The sequence below is a fragment of the Bufo gargarizans genome, chromosome 6, assembly GCF_014858855.1.
Source record: "Bufo gargarizans isolate SCDJY-AF-19 chromosome 6, ASM1485885v1, whole genome shotgun sequence".
Taxonomy (NCBI): Eukaryota; Metazoa; Chordata; class Amphibia; order Anura; family Bufonidae; genus Bufo; species Bufo gargarizans.
In genome coordinates, this window is record NC_058085.1 from 10,301,235 (window position 1) to 10,326,454 (window position 25,220).

The following is a 25,220-nucleotide window of genomic DNA, read 5'->3' on the forward strand; positions in this document are numbered from 1 at the left end:
ACTGTGATGGTACGGTACTTAACCCCTTCCTTCCTGGGATAGCTCACTCTGTTGCCGCTGATAACAGCACTGGAGAATAAGAATAGGACTCTCAATGACAACTGCAACCATAAACAATATGTATGAAGGGGGACGTTATATGAATCATATATGGCGGCACATGCAGAGGCCATACTTAGTAATAACGGCCATGTTGGTTGCCACCCGGCCTTCTCCCAAGCAGATGCAATTCAGAGATGGCTGAGCGCTAGTTCTTAACATTTACTTGGGAACTGCATGTGGACATAAAGAGAAGCTGGTGAGTGGTTTAACCACCAGGGGGCGCAGTATTGTGGTCTGCCCTAATGTTTCTTGGTGGGTCTTCTGTGTCTTACAGGCTGCAGAGGAAATAATGAACAGGATGATACAGGGTTAAATGCGGGGTGGGGGGGGGGGGTTCTGAGGCGCTAATGGCTGCCATTACATATGTAGCTCATAACGGATATCAATACGCCCTGAACGGTATTCCATTATACAGGCTTACACTGCCAGTGCTTGCGCTATCATAGTGTCAGTCTTTACTGTAGTTCTAGAATTCTGTTCTGCAGAGGGTGGCAGACATGACACCTTCTACTCTCCCTAAACACTTTTCTTTTCTTCTAAAGGCTCTGTCATCCATGGACGAGTTCCGGAACTTGGATCGAGACATAGAAGGGTCTGCCAAGCGCTGGAAGAAGTTTGTAGAATCAGAATGTCCAGAGAAGGAAAAGTTCCCTCAAGAGTGGAAGAACAAGACCGCCCTGCAAAGGCTGTGCATGATGAGGGCGCTACGCCCCGATCGGATGACGTACGCTGTCAGGTGAGGGCCAGGACGTATAGACCTGATATCTAGAGGTGCAGATTATGTTCAGGTTTTAATGCAGCCCAAATCAGATGTGGATCATACATCTTACAATGTAATCCGTGTAGAGAGAGTCTCATCCATGCCGCACCTGAGCCATGGCAATGGAGGAGGGCAGCCGAGGAGAAGTTCCAGAGAGGCCACCCGAAGCGGGCACAGCTGTACAGTGGGCAGCGCCCCTCACTGCTGGGCACAGAGTGATATGCTGCAGCCTCCCGCCACGTTACATTTGCCAAGTTTAATTACTTGTATTATTATCTTGTAGTGATGCGGAGATCCACCATGTCTTATATCCAGAGCTGTATTCGTACTTCTGCTCACAAGATGTCCCTGCTGTGATGCATTGTGATAAACGTAGTGTTCACACTAGGAACTCCGCAGTCAGATTTAGCAGAGCGCTACATCCCCTAGAGTGCAATACAGCAGAAAGCTCACAAGAAGTGCACAGCCTCGCACCTAGTAACATCCTGATAACCGCGTTGTATTATTGCTGTTTCTTCTCTTCCAGGGATTTTGTGGAGGAAAAGTTGGGCAGTAAATACGTTGTGGGGCGATCGCTTGACTTTGCAGCATCTTATGAGGAGTCTGGGCCAAGCACTCCTATGTTCTTCATCTTATCTCCTGGTGTAGACCCTCTGAAAGATGTCGAGAAACAAGGTAATGAGATGATGATGAATGTTCACGGAACCAGGAAGGAGGAGCTGCTGGCGGTTGTTTGTCCACCATTTCACTGTGTCCAGTAACAAGCATCAGCATTGTGAGTGCAGCTCTGGAGTATAATCAGTGGCGACTCTAGGAACAATAAATAGGGGGGGCACAAAGATACCACAGTCAAAAATGGGGAGGGGGCAAAAACAAAATAAGTATATATAAATAAGATTACACAATACAAGAGTATTGCGGGCTGCAGGGATACATTTATAATAAAACAATTTACTTACAAAAGAAGCTATTGAGTCGTCTGCAGTGCCGTCCTCTGCTTGCTTCCACGGATTCTTTCCCCTTCTTTCTATCTCTTGTCAGTGCGCAGGCGCACTGTTATGGAGGATCTGTGGAAGACACACTGTTATGGAGGATCTGTGGATGACACACTGTTATGGAGGATCTGTGGATGACACACTGTTATGGGGATCTGTGGATGACGCACTGTTATGGAGGATCTGTGGATGACACACTGTTATGGGGGATCTGTGGATGACACACTGTTATGGAGGATCTGTGGATGACACACTGTTATGGGGGATCTGTGGATGACACACTGTTATGAGGGATCTGTGGATGACACACTGTTATGGAGGATCTGTGGATGACGCACTGTTATGGAGGATCTGTGGATGACACACTGTTATGGGGGATCTGTGGATGACACACTGTTATGGAGGATCTGTGGATGACACACTGTTATGGGGGATCTGTGGATGACACATTGTTATGGGGGATCTGTGGATGACACATTGTTATGGTGGATCTGTGGAAGACACACTGTTATGGGGCCATCTGTGGATGACACTGTTATTATGCCTCTCATTAGCCCCCATTATGCCTCTCATTAGCCCCCATTATGCCTCTCATTAGCCCCCATATCAGCCCCCATGCCTCTCATTAGCCCCATATCAGCCCTGATGCCTCATTAGCCCCCATTATAAGCCATTACGCCTCATTAGCCCACATTATGCCTCTTATTAGCCAACACTATGCCTCTTATTAGCCCCCATATGCCTCATTAGCCCCCATATGCCTAATTAGCTCCCATATGCCTCATTAGCCCCCATTATAAGCCATTACGCCTCATTAGCCCACATTATGCCTCATCACCCCCATATCAGCCCCCATGCCTCTCATTAGCCCCATATCAGCCCTGATGCCTCATTAGCCCCCATTATAAGCCATTACGCCTCATTAGCCCACACTATGCCTCTTATTAGCCCACACTATGCCTCTTATTAGCCCCCATATGCCTCATTATCTCCCATATGCCTAATTAGCTCCCATATGCCTCATTAGCCCCCATTATGTCTCTAATTAGCCCCATTATGTCTCTGATTAGCCCCATTATGCCTCTCATTAGCCCCCATTATGCATCTCATTAGCTCCCATATGCCTCATTAGCCCCATTATGCCTCTAATAGTCTAATTAGCCCCCATTATGTCTCTAATTTGCCCCCTTGATGCCTCTCATTAGCCCCTATTATGCCCCCAGCATCCTCAATTTTTAGAAAATAAAAAAACACTTACCTCTCCTGCCCCTGGACACCGCCTGCAATTTTCTTTCTCCTCAGTCGACTGTGCTCTGAACTGGCACGCACAGCGTGAAGTCACAGAGCGGTAAGTACAGAGCAGTTACCGCTTCCTGGTCCTTCAGTACTGATGAGCGCTTCCATAATGGAAGCGCTTATTAGTATTCACCGGCCATTGGGGCTCAAGAGGCAGAGCAGCTGCTTTGGGGAATCAGCGGGGGGTGGTGGGGGGGGGGGCTAAGAATATCATGGGGGGGGCAATTGCCGCCCCTTGATCCCCTGTAGCGACGCCACTGAGTATAATTCAGGCTGTAACTCAGGATCAGTACAGGATAAGTAATGTATGTATACAGTGACTGCACCAGCAGAATAGTGAGTGCAGCTCTGGAGTATAATACAGGATATAACTCAGGATCAGTACAGGATAAGTAATGTATGTACACAGTAACTGCACCAGCAGAATAGTGAGTGCAGCTCTGGAGTATAATACAGGATGTAACTCAGGATCAGTACAGGATAAGTAATGTACAGTCATGTGAAAAAATTAGGACACCCTTTGAAAGCATGTGGTTTTTTGTAACATTTTTAATAAAAGGTTATTTCATCTCCGTTTCAACAATACAGAGAGATTAAAGTAATCCAACTAAACAAAGAAAACTGAAGAAAAGTCTTTTCAAGATCTTCTGTAAATGTCATTCTACAAAAATGCCTATTCTAACTGAGGAAAAAGATAGGACACCCTCACATGTATTCCCTCTTAAATTGGCTCAGATCTCACACAGGTATATCACACCAGGTGCACATAATTAGTAGATCGTTATTCTGCATGTTGAATGAGGCTTGCCCTATTTAAACCTCAGACATTTAGTTTGGTGTGCTCCTGACTGTTGAAGTGAGAGTGAGCACCATGGTGAGAGCAAAAGAGCTGTCAGAGGACTTCAGAAAAAAGATTGTAGCAGCCTATGAGTCTGGGAAGGGATTTAAAAAGATCTCAAAAGATTTTGAAATCAGCCATTCCACTGTCCGGAAGATAGTCTACAAGTGGAGGGCTTTCAAAACAACTGCCAACATGCCCAGGACTGGTCGCCCCAGCAAGTTCACCCCAAGAGCAGACCGCAAGATGCTAAAAGAGGTCTCCAAAAACCCTAAAGTGTCATCTCGAGAACTACAGCAGGCTCTGGCTACTGTTGATGTAGAAGTACATGCCTCTACAATCAGAAAGAGACTGTACAAGTTTAACTTGCATGGGAGGTGTGCAAGGAGGAAACCTTTGCTTTCCAAGAGAAACATCGATGGCTACTGTTGATGTAGAAGTACATGCCTCTACAATCAGAAAGAGACTGTACAAGTTTAACTTGCATGGGAGGTGTGCAAGGAGGAAACCTTTGCTTTCCAAGAGAAACATCGAGGCCAGACTGACATTTGCCAGAGATAAAGTTGACAAAGACCAGGACTTCTGGAATAATGTTCTTTGGACAGATGAGTCCAAAATTGAATTATTTGGACACAACAGCAGAGGACATGTTTGGCGTAAACCAAACACAGCATTCCAAGAAAAGAACCTCATACCAACTGTGAAGCATGGAGGTGGAAGTGTCATGGTTTGGGGCTGCTTTGCTGCAGCAGGACCTGGTCAGCTCACCATCATAGAATCCACGATGAATTCTACTGTGTATCAGAAGGTGCTTGAAGAACATGTGAGACCATCAGTTAGAAAATTAAAGCTGAAGCGGAACTGGACCATGCAACATGACAATGACCCAAAACATACTAGTAAATCAACCAAAGATTGGCTGAAAAAGAAGAAATGGAGAGTCCTGGAATGGCCAAGTCAAAGTCCAGATTTGAATCCCATTGAGATGCTGTGGGGTGACTTGAAAAGGGCTGTACGTGCAAGAAACCCCTCAAACATCTCACAGCTGAAAAAGTTCTGCATTGAGGAGTGGGGTAAAATTTCCTCAGACCGATGTCGAAGACTGGTAGATGGCTACAAGAACCGTCTCACTGCAGTTATTTCAGCCAAAGGAGGTAACACTCGCTATTAGGGGCAAGGGTGTCCTATCTTTTTCCTCAGTTAGAATAGGCATTTTTGTAGAATGACATTTACAGAAGATCTTGAAAAGACTTTTCTTCAGTTTTCTTTGTTTAGTCGGATTACTTTAATCTCTCTGTATTGTTGAAACGGAGATGAAATAACCTTTTATTAAAAATGTTACAAAAAACCACATGCTTTCAAAGGGTGTCCTAATTTTTTCACATGACTGTATGTACACAGTGACTGCACCAGCAGAATAGTGAGTGCAGCTCTGAAGTATAATACAGGATGTAACTCAGGATCAGTACAGGATAAGTAATGTATGTACACAGTGACTACACCAGCAGAATAGTGAGTGCAGCTCTGAAGTATAATACAGGATGTAACTCAGGATCGGTACAGGATAAGTAATGTATGTACACAGTGACTGCACCAGCAGAATAGTGAGTGCAGCTCTGGAGTATAATACAGGATGTAACTCAGGATCAGTACAGGATAAGTAATGTATGTACACAGTGACTACACCAGCAGAATAGTGAGTGCAGCTCTGGAGTATAATACAGGATGTAACTCAGGGTCAGTACAGGATAAGTAATGTATGTACACAGTGACTGCACCAGCAGAATAGTGAGTGCAGCTCTGGAGTATAATACAGGATGTAACTCAGGATCAGTACAGGATAAGTAATGTATGTACACAGTGACTGCACCAGCAGAATAGTGAGTGCAGCTCTGAAGTATAATACAGGATGTAACTCAGGATCAGTACAGGGTAAGTAATGTATGTACACAGTGAGTGCACCAGCAGAATAGTGAGTGCAGCTCTGGAGTATAATACAGGATGTAACTCAGGATCAGTACAGGGTAAGTAATGTATGTACACAGTGAGTGCAGCTCTGGAGTATAATACAGGATGTAACTCAGGATCAGTACAGGATAAGTAATGTATGTACACAGTGACTGCACCAGCAGAATAGTGAGTGCAGCTCTGAAGTATAATACAGGATGTAACTCAGGATCAGTACAGGGTAAGTAATGTATGTACACAGTGAGTGCACCAGCAGAATAGTGAGTGCAGCTCTGGAGTATAATACAGGATGTAACTCAGGATCAGTACAGGATAAGTAATGTATGTACACAGTGACTGCACCAGCAGAATACAGAGTGCAGCTCTGGAGTATAATACAGGATGTAACTCAGGATCAGTACAGGATAAGTAATGTAATGTATGTACACAGTGACTGCACCAGCAGAATAGTGAGTGCAGCTCTGAAGTATAATACAGGATGTAACTCAGGATCAGTACAGGGTAAGTAATGTATGTACACAGTGAGTGCACCAGCAGAATAGTGAGTGCAGCTCTGGAGTATAATACAGGATGTAACTCAGGATCAGTACAGGATAAGTAATGTATGTACACAGTGACTGCACCAGCAGAATAGTGAGTGCAGCTCTGGAGTATAATACAGGATGTAACTCAGGATCAGTACAGGATAAGTAATGTATGTACACAGTGACTGCACCAGCAGAATAGTGAGTGCAGCTCTGGAGTATAATACAGGATCAGTAACATATGTACAAGGTGTATATTCAGCCTGCATGTAAACCCTTTAATATGGATCTCATGGCTTTCTCTGTATGATGGGAACATGACCTGTTTTTCTGCTCAGGGAGAAAACTTGGTTACACATTTGACAATCAGAACCTACATAACGTGTCTCTGGGGCAGGGACAGGAGGTTGTAGCTGAGCAGGCGCTGGATCTGGCCGCCCGGGAAGGACACTGGGTCATCCTGCAGGTACTGCTCCTCTGTTCATCCATCTTTTTTTCAAGGCGTCGGGAGAGGGAATTCTGCACACAGCGCTGCCTCTCTGACCTTCCCTGCATAACCTAATTCCAACAACATCTGTGACCGCTCTAGAAATAAATAAAAATCTGAGCTTGTAGCATCCAGAGACACGGCCATAATTATTCAGAAGTCCTATGATGTTCGGCCAAGTGTCAGTTCTGTGTCCCAGCTGCTCTCCATGCCCAGATGTTACATTAAGCCTCCAGTATGTGGATTATACGGACGAGCTCTGCGCCTGTCGCTCTCCGGCCGCCCATTCCTACTCTGAATATCGTAGATATTGCCTGCAACCACTATGCATTCTATACCAGCGCGCTGCAGTGTGGGTGGACCCTGAGGGGGGGGGGGGGCACAAGTCCTAATGTAACCCCCTGTGTGTTAGAATCCGCTCTGTCCTAAATTTTCCCATTTCCTTGATTACTTTACATCCACAGTTGTGTAAATTATCTTACATTGTCTGTATACGTTCTACCAGGTTGATGGACAATTATGTTGTAGCATTTAATGCTTTCTTTTCCGCCCGTCCCGGATCGCTCAGCCGGGGAGGGCGTCGCATGCATTTCCCATTTGAGGAGCCGTCGGCCTCTATTAGCTAAAATGCCACTTGCATTGTGTTAATTTAATTCTGGAGTCTCTTCATTTTCATACGTTGTTGCTTCACTGAGCTACAATCAGGTTGTAATTTGAGGAGCAGAGTTTTTTTTTTGATGGTTATGCTGAGCCGTCTCCCCCGCTGGACGCTCGAGGTAATGAAACTGCTTGTATTGGGATTCTTGGTTTATAAAATAAGTGAGTGCCCTATGTAGAGAAGAATCTGGGCCACCCCCAGCTTATGTAGGGGCCATCGTCTACCAGGATCTGCCCTTGTGACCCCAACCCTCCCTTTTATCAATGTTTATTGCAATGGAGAGAATGAGCCGTGTGCTGTGTCCATGTCTTACTGACCTGTTCATTGCCCACAACAGAATATTCATCTAGTGGCCAAGTGGCTGAGCACGCTGGAGAAGAAGCTGGAGCACCACAGTGAAGGCAGCCACCCCAACTTCCGTGTTTTCATCAGTGCCGAGCCCGCCGGGTCACCCGACGGCCACATCATTCCTCAGGGTATCCTTGAGAACTCCATCAAAATCACCAACGAGCCTCCGACCGGCATGCACGCCAACCTGCACAAAGCACTGGATAACTTCAACCAGGTAACATCTGCTGCTAGAACGTGACCTATGCATGTAGGACACATATGTTCAGTAGGACCTCACGTATTCTTCTCTGCTTGTACGTACAGGACACTCTGGAGATGTGTGCACGTGAAACAGAGTTCAAGAGCATCCTGTTCGCTCTCTGTTACTTCCACGCCGTGGTGGCCGAGAGGAGAAAGTTCGGACCTCAGGGTTGGAATCGCTCCTATCCCTTTAACACTGGAGACCTCACAATATCAGTCAACGTATTGTACAATTATCTGGAAGCCAATGCCAAGGTCAGACCCAGAGCCTCGCTTTCTGTCATATAGCTGCAGGCTGGGGCTACATGGAGATTCTGTCTGAAACAGACACGGCATGGTCACAACTAATGAAAGTGAACAGGGCCACTAGAAATCCAGCAGGTTGGGAGTTAATCATGTCATGCCCAAGATGCAGAAATTTGCAGGTCCCCGTGTGATATTGTTCACATTCAGATTCTATGCTAAAGGATCAGTCACCCCTGCCCCAAACAGCTTGGTTCAGCTCCTATAATTTGGGGGGCATTTAGTTTTTACTACATTCGATTACTGTGTAGAGGCAACTCTTCCCAGAATGCAAATCACTAGAGGAAGTTCTGTGTAGACACTGGACAGGCAGGGAATGCTGGGAGATTTCAGCTCTGAGGTGTAGTACAGTCTGTCCGTATCATACCATATTTATAAAGTGAATCCATTTTAATGTACATTAGTTCTACATGTAAACTGTGACGGTGAATACATGTCACTGGTAATGTCCTTCTCCGGCCTCTAGATGGCGTCTTGCAGCTACATGCGTATTTCCTGATTTCATACTATGCCAAGAGCAAAATGAAGGCGAGCTGTATAGTCCAGGGTGATGTAGCAGGTGCACGAAGGACATGTTCAACCCTTAGGGGGAATTTAAAAAAGACCGCCGTTTCATACGTCCGTCCTAAACTAGATCAGATTTATTAACCGACCCAAATATTAGGTAATTTTTTGGCTGTACCTTCACCATAAAAGCAAATCTGCAGCTGTTATGAGGAGGCATAGATTTGGGCCATAATCTACGCCATAAGAGACGCGTCACTACATCACCCAGCAGCTCTGTCATTCAGCAGCACCCAGATTGGAGGCTGGGATCTGTAGTTCCTCTATAGATAAATGCTTCCTGTATTAGACCACCTGAATACATCTATCTTGGTCATTGTGCATTTAGCTTCAGTGACTGTTCATTCGAGGCATTCAGTGCTGAGCCCTTTCCACACTAGCAGCCCTGTTGTCTGACTGGCGGCTGCTCTGTGTCCATTAGGCCCTATTTACTTTGTGTTTCAGGTCCCCTATGACGACCTGCGTTATCTGTTTGGCGAGATCATGTACGGAGGTCACATCACGGATGACTGGGACCGGCGACTCTGCAGGACTTATCTAGAGGAGTTCATAAAGCCTGAAATGATGGAAGGGGAGCTGTTCCTGGCCCCTGGATTCCCACTTCCCGGAAACATGGATTACAATGGTTACCATCAGGTATAAAGGGAGAAGTTTCCGTGGGTGATGATATGTGGGTGGCATCTTAACAGGTATCGGTGTCATCTGCTTCCTTCGAATGTGGTCTCAAAACTGGTTATCAACAGTGCATATACTTCTTATTCCAGTATATTGACGATGTCCTCCCTGCCGAGTCTCCATATCTGTACGGCCTGCACCCTAACGCAGAGATCGGTTTCCTGACTCAGACATCAGAAAAGTTGTTCCGCACTGTGCTGGAGATGCAGCCTCGTGACAGCAGCATGGGCGAGGGTGGAGGAGTCACCCGGGAGGAGAAGGTAGGTATAGGTCCACGAAGGCGCCATGAAGGCAGTGTGTAGGGCACTAATAATAAGTGCATTAAGGAAATCCCTAAACTGACAGCAGTGAAACTTAAGGTGCAGCCACAATACCGTATGCAGATGGCGTCCACTGTAACAGTGTCTATTCTTGTCCGCAAAACAGACAAGAATAGGACATGTTCTATCTTTATTGCGGGGCACGGAACGTACATACGGATGCAGACAGTGTCGGCCACCTTTGCGGAACCATATTAGATTCGTTACTAGAGTTATTATCCAGGGTAGTGAGAAGGGCAAAGCAATGTCAGGATCATGAGTCTCGGAAAGCTGGGTGACACCTGAAAGCTCCGTGCACACAGTCCATGTTAGTACCACGCAGGAGACAGCTCCCAGCTCATCTGCAGGCCGGTCACAGATCTGGACCGAGAAACTGTCTTAACCTGATAGATAGTCTGAGCATGCAAGAGCCATCACCTCCCAGAATCCTTCACTCCTGCTCTGAGGCTTCAGACCTGCATCTGTATGACACTCGCTGCTAATGATCCCGTCCTCCTCATGGCCCTGGAAGTCATGAGAAGTAGATCTATAATTTGATATACAATGCAACCTTCTACTCACGTTCTAGGAATATTATGTGTAACATGGACTGTACTCCCATCAGCCATAACAATAAGACCACTGACAGGTGAAGGGAATAACATGGATTATCTGGTGACAGTGACGCCTGTCTGGGGGGGAATCAGTTAGCAAGTGAGCAGTCAGTTCTTAAAGTTGCAGGAAATATTTGAAAGTGTGAGGATCTGAGGGACAAGGGACAAACTGTGTCAGATCATCTGCAGAACAGCCGGTATTGTGTCCAGTATGTAGTGGTTAGTACCTACCCTGAGTGGTCTAAGGAAGGAGATCCGGTTACAGGGTCCAAGGTACCCAAGGCTTATTTATAGGTGGGGGTGAAGGCGAGCATCAGAACTGGAGCATCGAGCAATGGAAGAAGGCGGCCTGGCCTGATGAATCATGGGACGGCCAGGTCACCTGGGGAAGAGATGGCACCGGGTGCACTATGAGAAGAAGACAAGCCGATGGGGGCAGTGTGATGATGTGGGCGATGTTCTGCTGGAAATCCTACCTCCTGGCATCATGTGGACGTGATAGTGCTGATGGCAGTGGCCTCTTTTAGCAGAATAATGCCCCGACACTGCAAAAATCATCAGAAAGGACAGGAGGGCAGATGGTTTTAATGTTGTGGCTGATTGATGTACCGTATTTTTCGCCGTATAAGACGCACTTTTTCCCCCCCAAAAGTGGGGGGGAAATAGCAGTGCGTCTTATACGGCGAATGTAGCCGATTTTGCTTAGTTTTCAATGATACACCCGCCGCGATGCCGTGCGGCGGGTATATCAGCTGTGAGGGAGGAGGGGCTGGGGGCGGCATCTGCATTTATAATGACAGCGGGGCCCGTGCAGTGACTGTATTCTACTACACGGGCCCCGCTTACTGTACAATCATATCCCTAATACCGTAGTTAATTGTTGTGTGCACTGCATGTAAAAGCATAATGAGCGATGATGAGCGCTATTACTTACAATTAGAAGCGCTCGCCGTTCGGAGCAGAGAGGAGGGAGGAGGCAGGAGGCAGGCCGGGAGGACGGGCGCTGGCAGTGTGAGTCATACGTCACGCGCCTGCGCCGCCTGCTTCATGAATGAAGCAGGCGGCGCAGGCGCGTGACGGATGACTCACACTGCCAGCGCCCGTCCTCCCGGCCTGCCTCCTCCCTCCTCTCTGCTCCGAACGGCGAGCGCTTCTAATTGTAAGTAATAGCGCTCATCATCATCGCTCATTATGCTTTTACATGCAGTGCACACAACAATTAACTACGGTATTAGGGATATGATTGTACAGTAAGCGGGGCCCGTGTAGTAGAATACAGTCACTGCACGGGCCCCGCTGTCATTATAAATGCAGATGCGACCCCCACACCCATTATAAAAGCAAATGCGACCCCCACACTTATGGAGGGGATCTGTGGATGACACATAGCATAAGATGCTATATATGTGTCATCCACAGATCCCCCCCATAACTGTCATACACAGATCCTCATAACAGCGCCATCCAGAGAGGATCCCCTATAAGTGTCACCCACAGATCCCCCATAACAGTGCGTCACCCACAGATCCCCCATAACAGTGCGTCATCCACAGATCCCCCATAACAGTGCATCACCCACAGACCACAATTAGTTCAAAATATTTTTTTTCTTATTTTCCTCCCCAAAAACCTAGGTGCGTCTTATACGCCGGTGCGTCTTATACGGCGAAAAATACGGTAAATGCCTCTTCTCCTTTAAGGCAAGTAATCCGCCATGCCCTGGGACTAGAGCATTGTGTGTATTGTTAACGTCTTAATGTCCCATGGTGCTTTGTAACCCCTCACAATGCAGGGGATCAATGCACGTAAAAGACATTTGTTAGGACAAGACGTTCCCCAGCCGCAGTGCGTTACGTTTCCAGAGAGACGCTCTGAATTATTGAGCGCCGATGATAACCTCACACTGGGTTTGTTTGTATTAGTGGATGGCAATATAAGCTAAGGAGCAGCCGGTAGAAATCTCAGGACGTTATTAAAAAGGAAGAGAGTTACATCCAGATCATGTACTCTGCCGCACTCACCGCTATGAGGTTACCGAGTCCGCTCGCTCCGGGATAATGAATCTCAGTTTATGGCTAATGGATCCTATTGTGTGCAGGGATAGAGCCGTGCAGCTGGAGCCCCTGAGTATATCGGCCTGTTACATGGAGGTCGAGCGTGGATTGTGTTGTGTAAAACCAGTCCATTGTCCGCTCCTCCTGAGACTAGCTGTAACAGTAAGGTGAGAACCTGTTGTGCTTCTTCTACAGGTCAAAGCCACTCTGGACGAGATCCTCGAGAAACTCCCGGAGGAGTTCAACATTGCAGAGCTGATGGCAAAGGCGGAGGAGAGGACGCCGTACATTGTGGTCGCCTTCCAGGAATGCGAACGGATGAACATGCTCACCAGTGAGATCAAACGCTCCCTGAAGGAGCTCGACTTAGGACTGAAGGTAAAACGTCAGAGCGTTGTGCTGGAGTCCACATACAAGAAGCGCACACCTAAGGTGGTAAATCAGATGACACCAGTGGGACGCTGTATCGCAAAGACCATCAGTCGTGCTATGATATGTGACTACTGAGTCTGATAGATCCTAGAACTGCATTCGCTATATGCTCCAGAGGTATACAACATCCTCCTTACAGAGGACAGTCTCCCAACAAACAGAATACCATAGTACAGGGATGGCAAACTTGAGGCTCTCCAGCTGTTGCAAAACTACAACTCCCAGCATGCCCAGAGTACCTACAGCTATCAGCCTACAGCAGAGCATGGTGGGAGTTGTAGTTTTACAACAGCTAGAGAGCCACAGGTTAGCCATGCCTGCCATAGTAGATCACGGGGAACTCCTTTCTTCATACGCTGCCAATTGTCACTTTTATATCGGACAAAATATATGAACGAAAATGGCCAAATAATTTCTTATAAAATGCAATAAAAACATAGTTAATACGGTTGAAAAAAGACATAAGTCCATCAAGTTCCATCGAGGGATTGGTTGGGGCACCGAATTCCAGAAGGAAGTGAGACTCAGATTTCTACACGTTTTCATAAGCATTAATGTCATTTACTTAAAAAACTTTGTCTAAACCCTTTTTAAAACTGTCCCCTGTTCCTGCTGTGACCACGCCCTGAGGAAGTCTATTCCACAGCTTCACAGTTCTTAGGCCCCTTTCACACAGGCGAGTATTCTGCGCGGATGCGATGCGCGAGTTGAACGCATTGCACCCGCACTGAATCCTGACCCATTCATTTCTTTGGGGCTGTGCACACGACCAGTGATTTTCACGCATCACTTGTGCATTGCGTGAAAATCACAGCATGCTCCTCTTTGTGTGTTTTTCACGTAACGCAGGCCCCATAGAAATGAATGGGGTTGCGTGAAAATCGCAAGCATCCGCAAGCAAGTGCGGATGCGGTGCGATTTTCACGCACGGTTGCTAGGAGACGATCAGGATGGAGACCCGATCATTATTATTTTCCCTTATAACATGGTTATAAGGGAAAATAATAGCATTCTGAATACAGAATGCATAGTACAATAGCGCTGGAGGGGTTAAAAATAAATAAATAATAATTTAACTCCCCTTAATCCACTTGATCGCGCAGTCGGCATCTCCTTCTGTCTTCATCTTAGCTGTGTGCAGCAACAGGACCTGTGGTGATGTCACTCCGGTCATCACATGATCCATCACCATGGTAACAGATCATGTGATGGATCATGTGATGACCGGAGTGACATCACCACAGGTCCTGTTGCTGCACACAGCTAAGATGAAGACAGAAGGAGATGCCGACTGCGCGATCAAGTGGATTAAGGTGAGTTAAATAATGTTTTCTTTTTTTTTAACCCCTCCAGCGCTATTTTACTATGCATTCTGTATTTAGAATGCTATTATTTTCCCTTATAACCATGTTATAAGGGAAAATAATACAATCTACAGAACACCGATCCCAAGCCCGAACTTCTGTGAAGAAGTTCGGGTACCAAACATGCGCAATTTTTCTCACGCGAGTGCAAAACGTATTAAAATGTTTTGCACTTGCGCGGAAAAATCGTGCGTGTTCCCGCAACACACCCGCACATTTTCCCGCAACGCCCATCTGAAAGAGGCCTTACAGTAAAGACGTTTTTTCAACGCTTCCGGAGACTGAACTTTTTCTTCTCCAGTCGGAGGCAGTGTCCCCTTGTCTTTTGAGGGCATTTGACATGGAACAGTTTTTCACTGTATTTTTTGTATGGCCCATTTCTATATTTGTATAGGTTAATCATGTCCCCCCCTTAGACGTCTCTTCTTAAGACTAAATATAGTAAATTATTTTAATCTTTCTTCATAACTAAGGCCCCTTATCAGTTTAGTCGCTCTCCTTTGTACTTTTCCAGCTGCAAGGCGTCCTTTCTATGGACTGGTGCCCGGAACTGAACTGTGTATTCCAGATGACTCCGCACCAAAGCTTTGTAAAGTGGTAATATCACATCCCTGCCCTGCGAGTCCATGCCTCGTTTAATGCATGACAATATCCTGGTGGCCTTAGAAGCAGCTGATTGACATTGTATGCTGTAATTTAATCTACCATCCACGAGGACACCCAAATCCTTTTCTATAAGTGACTCTTCCAGTGTTACATCCCCTAGGACATATGAAGCACAGAGATTATCACTACCAAAATGCAGAACTTTACTTTTACAGAAATTTGTCCACATTGTACTTCATTTGCCAAGTTGATGCCCAATCACTGTGTCCCAGTCAGCTTGTAGTTTATGGATATCTTCCATAGACTGCATAGTACTACACAGCTTAGTGTCATCTGCAGAAATAGATATGGTGCTATTAATCCCGTCCTCGATATCATTAATAAATAAATTAAATATTAAAGGACCTGGCACTGAATCTTGGGGTCACCACTTATAACCCGGGACCATTTAAAATAGGAATCATTGACCGCAACTCTCTGGACACGATCCTTCAGCCAGTATTCAATCCAATTACAAACTATACTTTCCAAGCCTATAGACCTTACTTTACCTATTAAGCATCTATGAGGGACAGGATCAAAAGCTTTTGCAAAATCCAGAAACACTACATCCACTGCCGCCCCTCTGTCCAGGCTACTACTGACCTCACTACATCTACAACCGCCCCTCTGTCCAGACTCCTACTCACCTCACTACATCCACAGCCGCCCCTCTGTCCAGGCTACTACTCACCTCACTATATCCACAGCCGCCCGTCTGTCCAGGCTACTACTCACCTCACTACATCCACAGCCACCCCTCTGTCCAGGCTACTACTCACCTCACTATATCCACAGCCGCCCCTCTGTCCAGGCGTCTACTTGCCTCACTACATCCACAGCCGCCCCTCTGTCCAGGCATCTACTCACCTCACTACATCCACAGCTGCCCCTCTGTCCAGGCTTATACTTGCCTCACTACATCCACAGCCGCCCCTCTGTCCAGGCCTTTACTCACCTCACTACATCCACAGCCGCCCCTCTGTCCAGGCTTCTACTCACCTCACCACATCTACAGCCGCCCCTCTGTCCAGCCTACTACTCACCTCACTACATCCACAGCCGCCCCTCTGTCCAGCCTACTACTCCCCTCACTATATCCACAGTCTTCCCTCTGTCCAGCCTACTACTCCCCTCACTATATCCACAGTCTTCCCTCTGTCCAGCCTACTACTCCCCTCACTATATCCACAGTCTTCCCTCTGTCCAGCCTACTACTCCCCTCACTATATCCACAGTCTTCCCTCTGTCCAGCCTACTACTCCCCTCACTATATCCACAGCTGCCCCTCTGTCCAGGCTTATACTTGCCTCACTACATCCACAGCCGCCCCTCTGTCCAGGCCTTTACTCACCTCACTACATCCACAGCCGCCCCTCTGTCCAGGCTTCTACTCACCTCACCACATCTACAGCCGCCCCTCTGTCCAGACTGCTACTCACCTCACTACATCCACAGCCTCCCCTATGTCCAGGCTACGACTTACCTAACTACATCCACAGCCGCCTCTCTGTCCAGGCTTCTACTCACCTCCTCATAAAAACAAACCAGGTTAGTCTGACAACTTCTGTCCTGGGTAAACCCATGTTGTTTATCACTTATAATATTATTAACAATCACCTACTCCTGAATATAGTCCCTTAAGAGTCCTTCCAAAATTTTCCCATGACAGAAGTTAAGCTAACTGGTCTATAATTACCTGTCGAGGACCTAGATCCTTTTTTAAATATGGGCACCACATTTGCCTTGTGCCAATCACTTGGCACTGTACCAGTACCTAGAGAATTCTTTAAAAATTATAAACAGGGGCACAGCAATGATTGATCTGAGCTCTTTAAGAATTTTTGGGTGTAATCCATCTGGACCCGGAGCTTTGTTCACATTTACCTTATTTAACTTATCTTGACCATATCTACAGTTAGCCAATTGAGTATATTACTGGAGGTACTAACAGCCCCAGCACCACATATATCAGCTCCTTTCTCTTCTTTTGTATATACAGAGCTAAAAAAAACCATTTAGTAACTCTGCCTTTTCCTTATAAGGGACTAAACCCCTTTACCATTATTTAGTGGAACTACCTGCTCAGACCTTGGTTTTTTAGCATTTTATATTTAAAGATTTTTGGGGATTTGTTTTGCTCTCTTTTGCCACCTGCTGTTGGTTTTTTATTTTCACAAATTTTATTTCCTTTTTGCAGATTTTGTTAAGCCCATTGTAAACTTCAGAGGCTACATCTGACCCCACAGATTTGTATTTTTTAAATGCCCTTTTTTTGTCTTTTATTGCCCTTTTTATAGTAGCTGTAAGCCATGGGGGGTTTAATTTTAGCCGTTTATACTTGTTACCTAAAGGAATTAATCTTTTAGTGCAATTACGCAATGCGAATTTAAAGCTCTCACATATATCCTCAGTATTATTATGTGACAGTAGCTGCTCCCAGTCTATGCCCTGAAATGATGCCCTCAACCCAGGGAAATCAGCCTTTTTGAAATTCAGTGTCTTTGCTTTGCTTGATGGCGTTTGCTTCTTATAGTTAAGGGGGAATATAATTATATTGTGGTCACTATCACCTAGTGTTTCTTGAACAGTAACATTTCCAACAAGCTCTGCATCATTAGAAATTACCAGATCCAACAGAGCATCGCCCCTAGTGGGGGCTTCTACAGACTGGCCCATAAAGTGGTCCTGCAGCAAGTTGAGGAATCTTCTCCACCTTGCGGTTGAGGCAGAACAATGACCCCAGTCAATGTCTGGGAAGTTAAAATCTCCCATTATGACCACTGTACCAGCCTGTGCCACTGCTCTATTTTGTTATACAGTTGAGCTTCTATCTCCTCTGTGATGTTAGGAGGTCTATAGATTACATCAAGTATTATTTTTTCAGTGTTTGTATCCTTTTGAACTTCCACCCATAAGGTTTCCACATCCTCACCATCTGGACCCACAATTGCCTCTTTCACACTTGTCTTCAGATAACTCCTCACATACAGGCACGCACCACTTCCTTTTCTAGTGACCCGGTCTTTCCTAAATAGTGTAAAACCCTCAATATTTACAGCCCAGCCATGTGAAGAGCCCAACCATGTCTCAGCCATACCAACTATATCTATGTGTTCTTCTAGTACCATAGCCTCCAGCTCCTCTATTTTGCTAGCTAGACTTCTGGCATTTGTGAAAATACATTTTAAATTACTATTACCTGTAAAGTGAGTATTCTGGATTTTTTGGTTACCTTGGTTGATGTTTGTATGTAACAGGTTCTTGGTACCAGCAGTTCTATTTTTCATCTGTATAAAGTTCTGCCCAGTCTTCTCCCTACTTTGCTCACTAACCCCAACCCCACTGTCCCCTCCTATAGCCCACTTTGTATCTACACTATTTACCCCCTTATTAGTATGACCATCCCACCCTCCCCCCAGATCCTAATTTAAAAGCTTCTCCAGCCGTCTAACCATTTTTCCCCCAGGGCAGTTGCACCCTCCCCATTAACGTGCAGCATATCCCTACTGTAGATCCTGTAACCGACAGAGAGGTAGTCCCAGTTCTCCATGAACCCAAACCCTTCCTTCCTGCACCAGCTTCTGAGCCACTTATTTAACTCCTTAAGCTCCCGTTGTCTCTCTGGTGGCGCTCGTGGCACTGGTAGTATTTCTGAAAACACTACCTTGGAGGTCCTGGACTTGAGCTTCTCTCCTAGTCCCCTAAAATCATTTTTAAGGACCTTCCATCTCCCTCTAACTTTGTCATTGGTGCCAATGAGTACCCTGACCACCAGGTCTTCCCCAGCCCCACCCAGCAATCTGTCAATCCGATCCGCAATATGACGAACCTGAGCACCCGGAAGACAACACACTGTTCAGCATTCATGGTCTCTGACCCTGCCTTTCCGCCTTATAATAGAGTCCCCTACCACCAGCATCTGTCTGGCCTTTGTTGCACTCCTTTTTCCATCCTTCTTGCAGCGGTCATCCTCCTGGTGGCTAGGACAAACGTCCTGCTGCAGTGTTGCTGGCCCTGTGCTTTCATCCCTAATATCAGGCAAACAGGCATATTTACTAGGGCATTCCAGCTCCGGACTAGCCTCCCTGGCACTTTTCCCTTTACCCCTTCTTCCTACATTAAACTAACTGCTGACCTGATAGTCCTGATCTTGCCCTCCTCCTCCCACCTCCATTTCACTGACCCCAGTCAGCGCCTGCACAGTGAGGTCTAAGCCTCTCTCCAGGTCTGCAATATCCCTAAGTATTTCAAGCTGCTTATTTAGATCCAAGATCTGGGCTTCCAAATATGCAACATGATTGCATCTAGTGCAAATGTATTCACCCTCAAATGGCTCTTCAAGGCACGCATACATTGCACAGGACACACCCTTAGTAGCATTGTTCATGGAGCACACGTTTAAATGGGGATGAACAGTAAAGTAGTAATTGGAATCAAGCAAACAAGGGAAAATCTAGCAAACCTTAGTTTCTTGCTCCTTGTCTTAAACTCCGGTTCTTTAAACTCCACTTATTCAGAAGCCACTTAGTACAGCAAGCCCAGTACAAGGGGATGCAACATGTTTCAGCCTTGACTGTCCAATCAGGAGAAACCTCAGAGTTGTGATATGTCTCATCTATGAATGTATTGTGTGTGATATTCCAGTTCAGATGTCTTTTCCTGCCTCTTCCATCCCCTGTCCAGTCATGGTCATACCTGCATCCATTGAAATCCATGAAAATACTAACTCTCAGTTTCTGATTTGTCCATCAGGGTGAACTGACCATGACTAGTGACATGGAGAATCTACAGAACGCCATTTTCCTGGACATGGTGCCCGATTCATGGACCAAAAGAGCCTACCCGTCCATGGCTGGCCTGGCTGGCTGGTTTGTCGACCTCCTCAGCCGTATCAAGGAGTTAGAGACCTGGACGGGAGACTTTGCGTTGCCTTCGGCTGTCTGGCTGGCTGGTTTCTTTAACCCCCAGTCTTTCCTGACAGCCATCATGCAGTCTATGGCCAGGAAGAACGAGTGGCCGCTCGATAAGATGACCCTGCAGTGTGATGTGACAAAGAAGAACAGAGAGGACTTTAGCAGTCCACCACGAGAAGGGGCTTATGTCCATGGGCTGTTCATGGAGGGAGCTCGCTGGGACACACAGGTAAGGCTGCATCTGCTCTTGTAGATCATTTTACAGGTCAAAAAATGGTATGTTATATACGCTTTACCTTACTTATCATGCATTCCAGTCACACCCAATGCTGCATTCACAATATTGTGGCTCCTAATTTAAAGGGCATCTTTCAGCAGATTTGTACCTATGACACTGGCTGACCTGTTGGCATATGAATAAAATGCCTTAAAGAGGACCTTTCACCTGGAAAAACATTATGAAATAAGTATCCTGACATATACAGCGGCGCCCAGGGATCTCACTGCACTTACTATTATCCCTGGGTGCCGCTCCGTTCTCCCGTTATGTCCTCCGGTATCTTCACTCTAAGAGTGATTTCAGGAATGGTTTTGTCTAAAAGTCAGTGACCTTAAAACAACTTTAAAACTCTTTTGGGTAATGGCACATGAGGGGCTGACGTCCCCCCCGTCACGAGAGACGATGGTGCATTAGACATGCGGCCGTGCCTTCTCTTCTCCCTACTCCAAAGATCTTCAAGAAGCTTCATTACAATGTTAAAGGACTGATCAAAGTGGGTCATCTGGCACATTATCTGAGCGATTAGCCGTCCCCTCCTCACCATCGGCCTTTTATATCAAGTAGCCGCTCTGTGCGCTAATTAACAAAGGACAGTCTTCAAGGTTGACTGGACGAAGCCAGAGACAATGGATGCGTCAAGTTCTCCTAAGTACCAGGCTGAGCCCCCAAAGTCAGACGTCGAGATGATAAAGCACAAATGCAAGCAGACGGAAGTCCGCTCTGATTTATATGAATTCAAAAAGCAGCTCGGATTCCAGGGAATATGTAAATCTGCTGGAAGATATCAGCGTGTGATCAGTGCCCAGAGATCGAGGGAAGGTGAAGACGTCTAAGTGTGATTGGTAAGGTAGAGAAGACTGGGCTGGCACTGCGGCTGCCATGCTGCCTTTGTGGGACAGGCTGGTTACTGGGGACAAGCAGGCTTTTAGTCAGCGTTGTCAGCCTCATCTACTTCTATGTTAGACTTCCACTTAGGCCTTATGCACATAAGCGTATTTTTTTTCTGCCTCCGATCTGCATTTTTGCAGGTCGGATGCGGACTCATTACTTCCTTGGGGCTGCAGTGTGTGCTGTCCGCATGCTTGTTCTGTGGCACCCGCGAAAAATTCTTGTCCGTTTTACAGACAAGGATATGTGCTTGCTGTCAGTGAATGGGAACATTAAAGGGGTTGTCTCATCATGGACAGTGGGGGCATATCGCTAGGATATGCCCCCATTGTCTGATAGGTGCGGGTCCCAGCGGTGGAACCCACACCTATATCGAGAATGGAGCCCCACAAGGTGGTGGCTGGAGGACTCCGATCCGGCCACCACTAAGCCGGCTCCCTATAGACGTGAATGGGAGCGTACTGTGCATGCGCGGCCCCCCACTCCGAGCTATTTTCGCCGGCCCTATAGAAAATTAATGGATGGCGGCTGCGCATGTCCGCCCTCCTTCACTAGCGAGGCTCTGTTCTCGATATAGGTGCGGGTCCCAGTGGTGGGACCTACACCTATAAGACAATGGGAGCATATACTAGCGATATACCCCCATTGTCCATGATGAGACAACCCCTTTAATGTCCTGCTCACAAAGCTGCACGACTCGCTACCATAAAAAACACGTACATTAAACCGCACAACAATCTCTTGTTGCGGACTAGCGGTAATCTGAAGTAAATCCCAGAAGATGGTGGCTGCTTCACCCGTATTAACAATCTGACAGATTTCCGAAGAAGAAATAAAAGACTTAAATGTGGCGCGGCAGTAAACAAATTAATAAAAGGCCCGGTACCCGGCGCCCGCACGCCGCCATTATTTATCATTAAATATCCGTTGTGCTGAAGACCCAGAAATCGTCGTCTCCTCACATTCATCTCAATATTATCACATCGTTTATCTGGAAGGAAGAGCTGAATATGGAAAGTCGAATTCTCCAGATATTGTTTCCATGGTGATTGATAATCAGATGTGAATTATAAATCTTTCTACAGAAGTCGACATTTTACTTGCTGCTTAATGCAACAGTGTGTTTAAAGGGGCCTCGTCACCAGGAAAAGTTCCCTTTAAGAGTAATAATGTCTAATCAAAGCTGAACTAGTCCTATAAACGGACTAAGGTGCCAATGGAGGTGGGAAGAGTGGTCACATGACCCCCACCCACCATTTGTAGTGCTTCTCTTGCACTATTGCTCAGTCCATAAATATTCACTTGGATGGGGATGCGCTGCAGTACCCAACATGGCCACACTCGCCAGGATGGTGCTGTCTCTGTAAATGGGCTGTGGTTTTGTTCTGTCCATTCCTGGTCCTAACCTAAGGTCACTGCTAGCCCTGCAGGGAACTACCCTTCTGTGGTCTGGATGCAGCTGGGCCAGAAGTTGTTAAAGGGGTTGTGTGGCGGAAAGTTTTTAAAACTGGTTCAGACTGGTAGAAAATAATACAGTAAGTGAAGCATTGCCATTACTATCCAACGCGTCCTGGTCCCGTACTGGAACCACTGCCCCGTGGTTCCTGCTCCCTGACCACTCAGCCAATCACCGGCTGATGCTGAGGCCAGTGATTGGCTGAGCAGTCATTTCCTGTTTGTCAACAGAGTCCAGGAAGTGCTGGAACGGGAATGGTACCATCCATGTACATAAAAGAAAATAGAAGTCAGGAAGCCGCGCCTCGTGTGTGTTGCTGTATAACAGTTGAATCGCACTATATATAAGAAGCGCTTACCATTTGTTGCTGTGATGAGCCACAACAACTGCAGATAGCCTTCCTGGTATTTGCCCGTCCAGCGTGCGGGATCCTGTACTGCTGCCAAGGTCCTTTTCTCTGCCGCAGATGTGGCAATAGAAATAAAACGTAAAGCAATAAAAAGGGGGGATTTTGAACCTTTTGTAGCGACGCTGTAAACAGGAGACTACGTGCCAGGTAATATTATTAAAAAGAAAGATGCATTTTTATTTTATGGTCAATGCGTTTCGAGGACGTACAGCCCTCTTCATCAGGACAATAATAGCGTATCCATGTACAGGGGCCACATAAATATGTGCACATCATGCTGCATGGGGACATTCATTTTTGGGATAAAAATGAACAAATTGCAGTAGAACAGAACATGAAAAAAATTAGCAAAATCAATTTTTTGTCCCTCTTTCTCACAAAGAAAGGGTTAATTTAGGGTTAATTCAGCCGGTACATGTATATCTATAAGGTAGAATAGCGCACCGGCCCTTTAAATGCCTGACGCCATTTGTGTTGTATCTCCACTTACAGACCAGCATCATCACAGACGCACGACTCAAGGACTTGACGCCAGCCATGCCGGTCATCTTCATCAAGGCCATCCCTGTGGATAAGCAAGACACTCGCAACGTCTACGCCTGCCCTGTGTATAAGACCCGGCTGAGGGGACCAACATATGTCTGGACATTCAACCTTAAGACTAAAGAGAACCCCTCCAAATGGGTCCTGGCTGGGGTGGCGCTCTTGTTGCAGATTTAGAACTGTGCACTGGTTCTTCGTTCAGCGCGGACACTGTGCTGTTCTAGACACTTTTACGCTTTCAGTTGCACTAAGAGGAGACTCCGCACCTTGTGAAAAAACACTCCGAAAACCCAGTATTACGCTGCACATGCCCACACTAAGTTATTGTGGAAGTCTGTTCTAATAAAGATTTCACTTCTCTTACATAATGTGCCATGTGTCCACACCGGCACCGCAGAGGTAGAGACTGGTGACGTCTGCAGCAGGGCCTGCTTTTACACTCACCCCCAGCAGGGAGCTGTGCACCTGACATGCAGCAGGCACCACTTGAATTCCAGCGCTGCCTACTTGGCACTTATAACAGGGCCCCTCCTTCATCTCAGTGGTGCGCCAGCCATGTAGCTGTTACCATAGCAACAGGAGCCGACACTTGGCAGCTCTCAGACATGATGCAGCCAAGTTGTATCTGATGGCGACATCAGGGGCGTAGCTATAGGGGAATTGGCTGCTTTGGGGCCCAAACTCAGAAGGGGCCCATCCAGGAGGAGGACCAAAGATTTTGTTGACAGGGCCTCCTCAACAGTATTATAATATGAGATTGTATACAGAGACACTAGGAAATGGACGGAGCTGCCAGGCCTCATCCGACAGCGTGATATTGGCTAGCCACAGGAGTGGGGGTTGTAGGGCAGGAGGGGGTTAAAACTTGATGTGGGGCCTAGTCATTTCTATTTATGCCACTGGGCGACATTTTGTATGGTTGCACAGTGCGACGAAATGCGCCACACAAAGCAGGGGCAATGGTTCTCCCAAATTGTCTTCTCAACCAAACCAATGGTAGTTAGGGCAGAACCTAAGAATTAATCTCCCCTCCTAAAACATACAATTTTGCAGTCACGATCGGTCACATCGGTTTTGATGGGGCCACAAGCAATACATTTCTGTCCAGTCAGTTTCCATGTGCCTGGATACTGTATGGAGCCACCATGGCATCACTTCCCGGCTTCTTATAAGGCCACCTGCACGTTGTGGATTACGTCCGAGTGAATTTTCGTGCAGAAAAACCATAGTGTAATCCAGTACGAGCAAAGTGAATGCGATTTAACAAATCTCAAGTACACTTTGCTTTTTTCTTCCGTACGGAAATTGACCCGTTGTGCGGAGTTTAAAATCCGCAGCAGGTCAATTGTTTGTGCAATTCCACACCTTCTGTGGGTGGTTTTCCCTATAATGTTTGTTAAAAAGAAAAAACAAAAATCCACAACAAAAACGGCATAAAAACCGTTCGAAATAGTGTGGATTTATGTGCCTTTTTTGTGTGGTTTTGGTGCAGATTTCATGCAGGATTTTTTTTGCATACAAATGTGCACCGTGTGCAGGTCTCCTAATGGTGTGGGTTC

General features: G+C 46.5%; 1 protein-coding gene across 1 annotated transcript in view; it reads left to right on the forward strand.

The window, feature by feature from the left end:
- The window catches only part of DNAH9 (dynein axonemal heavy chain 9), a 170,562-nt gene extending 146,544 nt beyond the window's left edge, over positions 1-24,018 (forward strand). The window contains exons 59-68 of the mRNA XM_044296589.1: positions 645-838; positions 1,389-1,537; positions 6,822-6,949; positions 7,966-8,193; positions 8,283-8,474; positions 9,531-9,722; positions 9,851-10,021; positions 12,924-13,106; positions 19,925-20,314; positions 23,611-24,018. Of these exons, the coding sequence (XP_044152524.1) occupies positions 645-838; positions 1,389-1,537; positions 6,822-6,949; positions 7,966-8,193; positions 8,283-8,474; positions 9,531-9,722; positions 9,851-10,021; positions 12,924-13,106; positions 19,925-20,314; positions 23,611-23,838 (2,055 nt within the window). The 3' untranslated portion in view covers positions 23,839-24,018. The remainder of the gene's footprint in view (positions 1-644; positions 839-1,388; positions 1,538-6,821; positions 6,950-7,965; positions 8,194-8,282; positions 8,475-9,530; positions 9,723-9,850; positions 10,022-12,923; positions 13,107-19,924; positions 20,315-23,610) is intronic.
- The last annotated feature ends 1,202 nt before the right edge of the window (positions 24,019-25,220 follow it).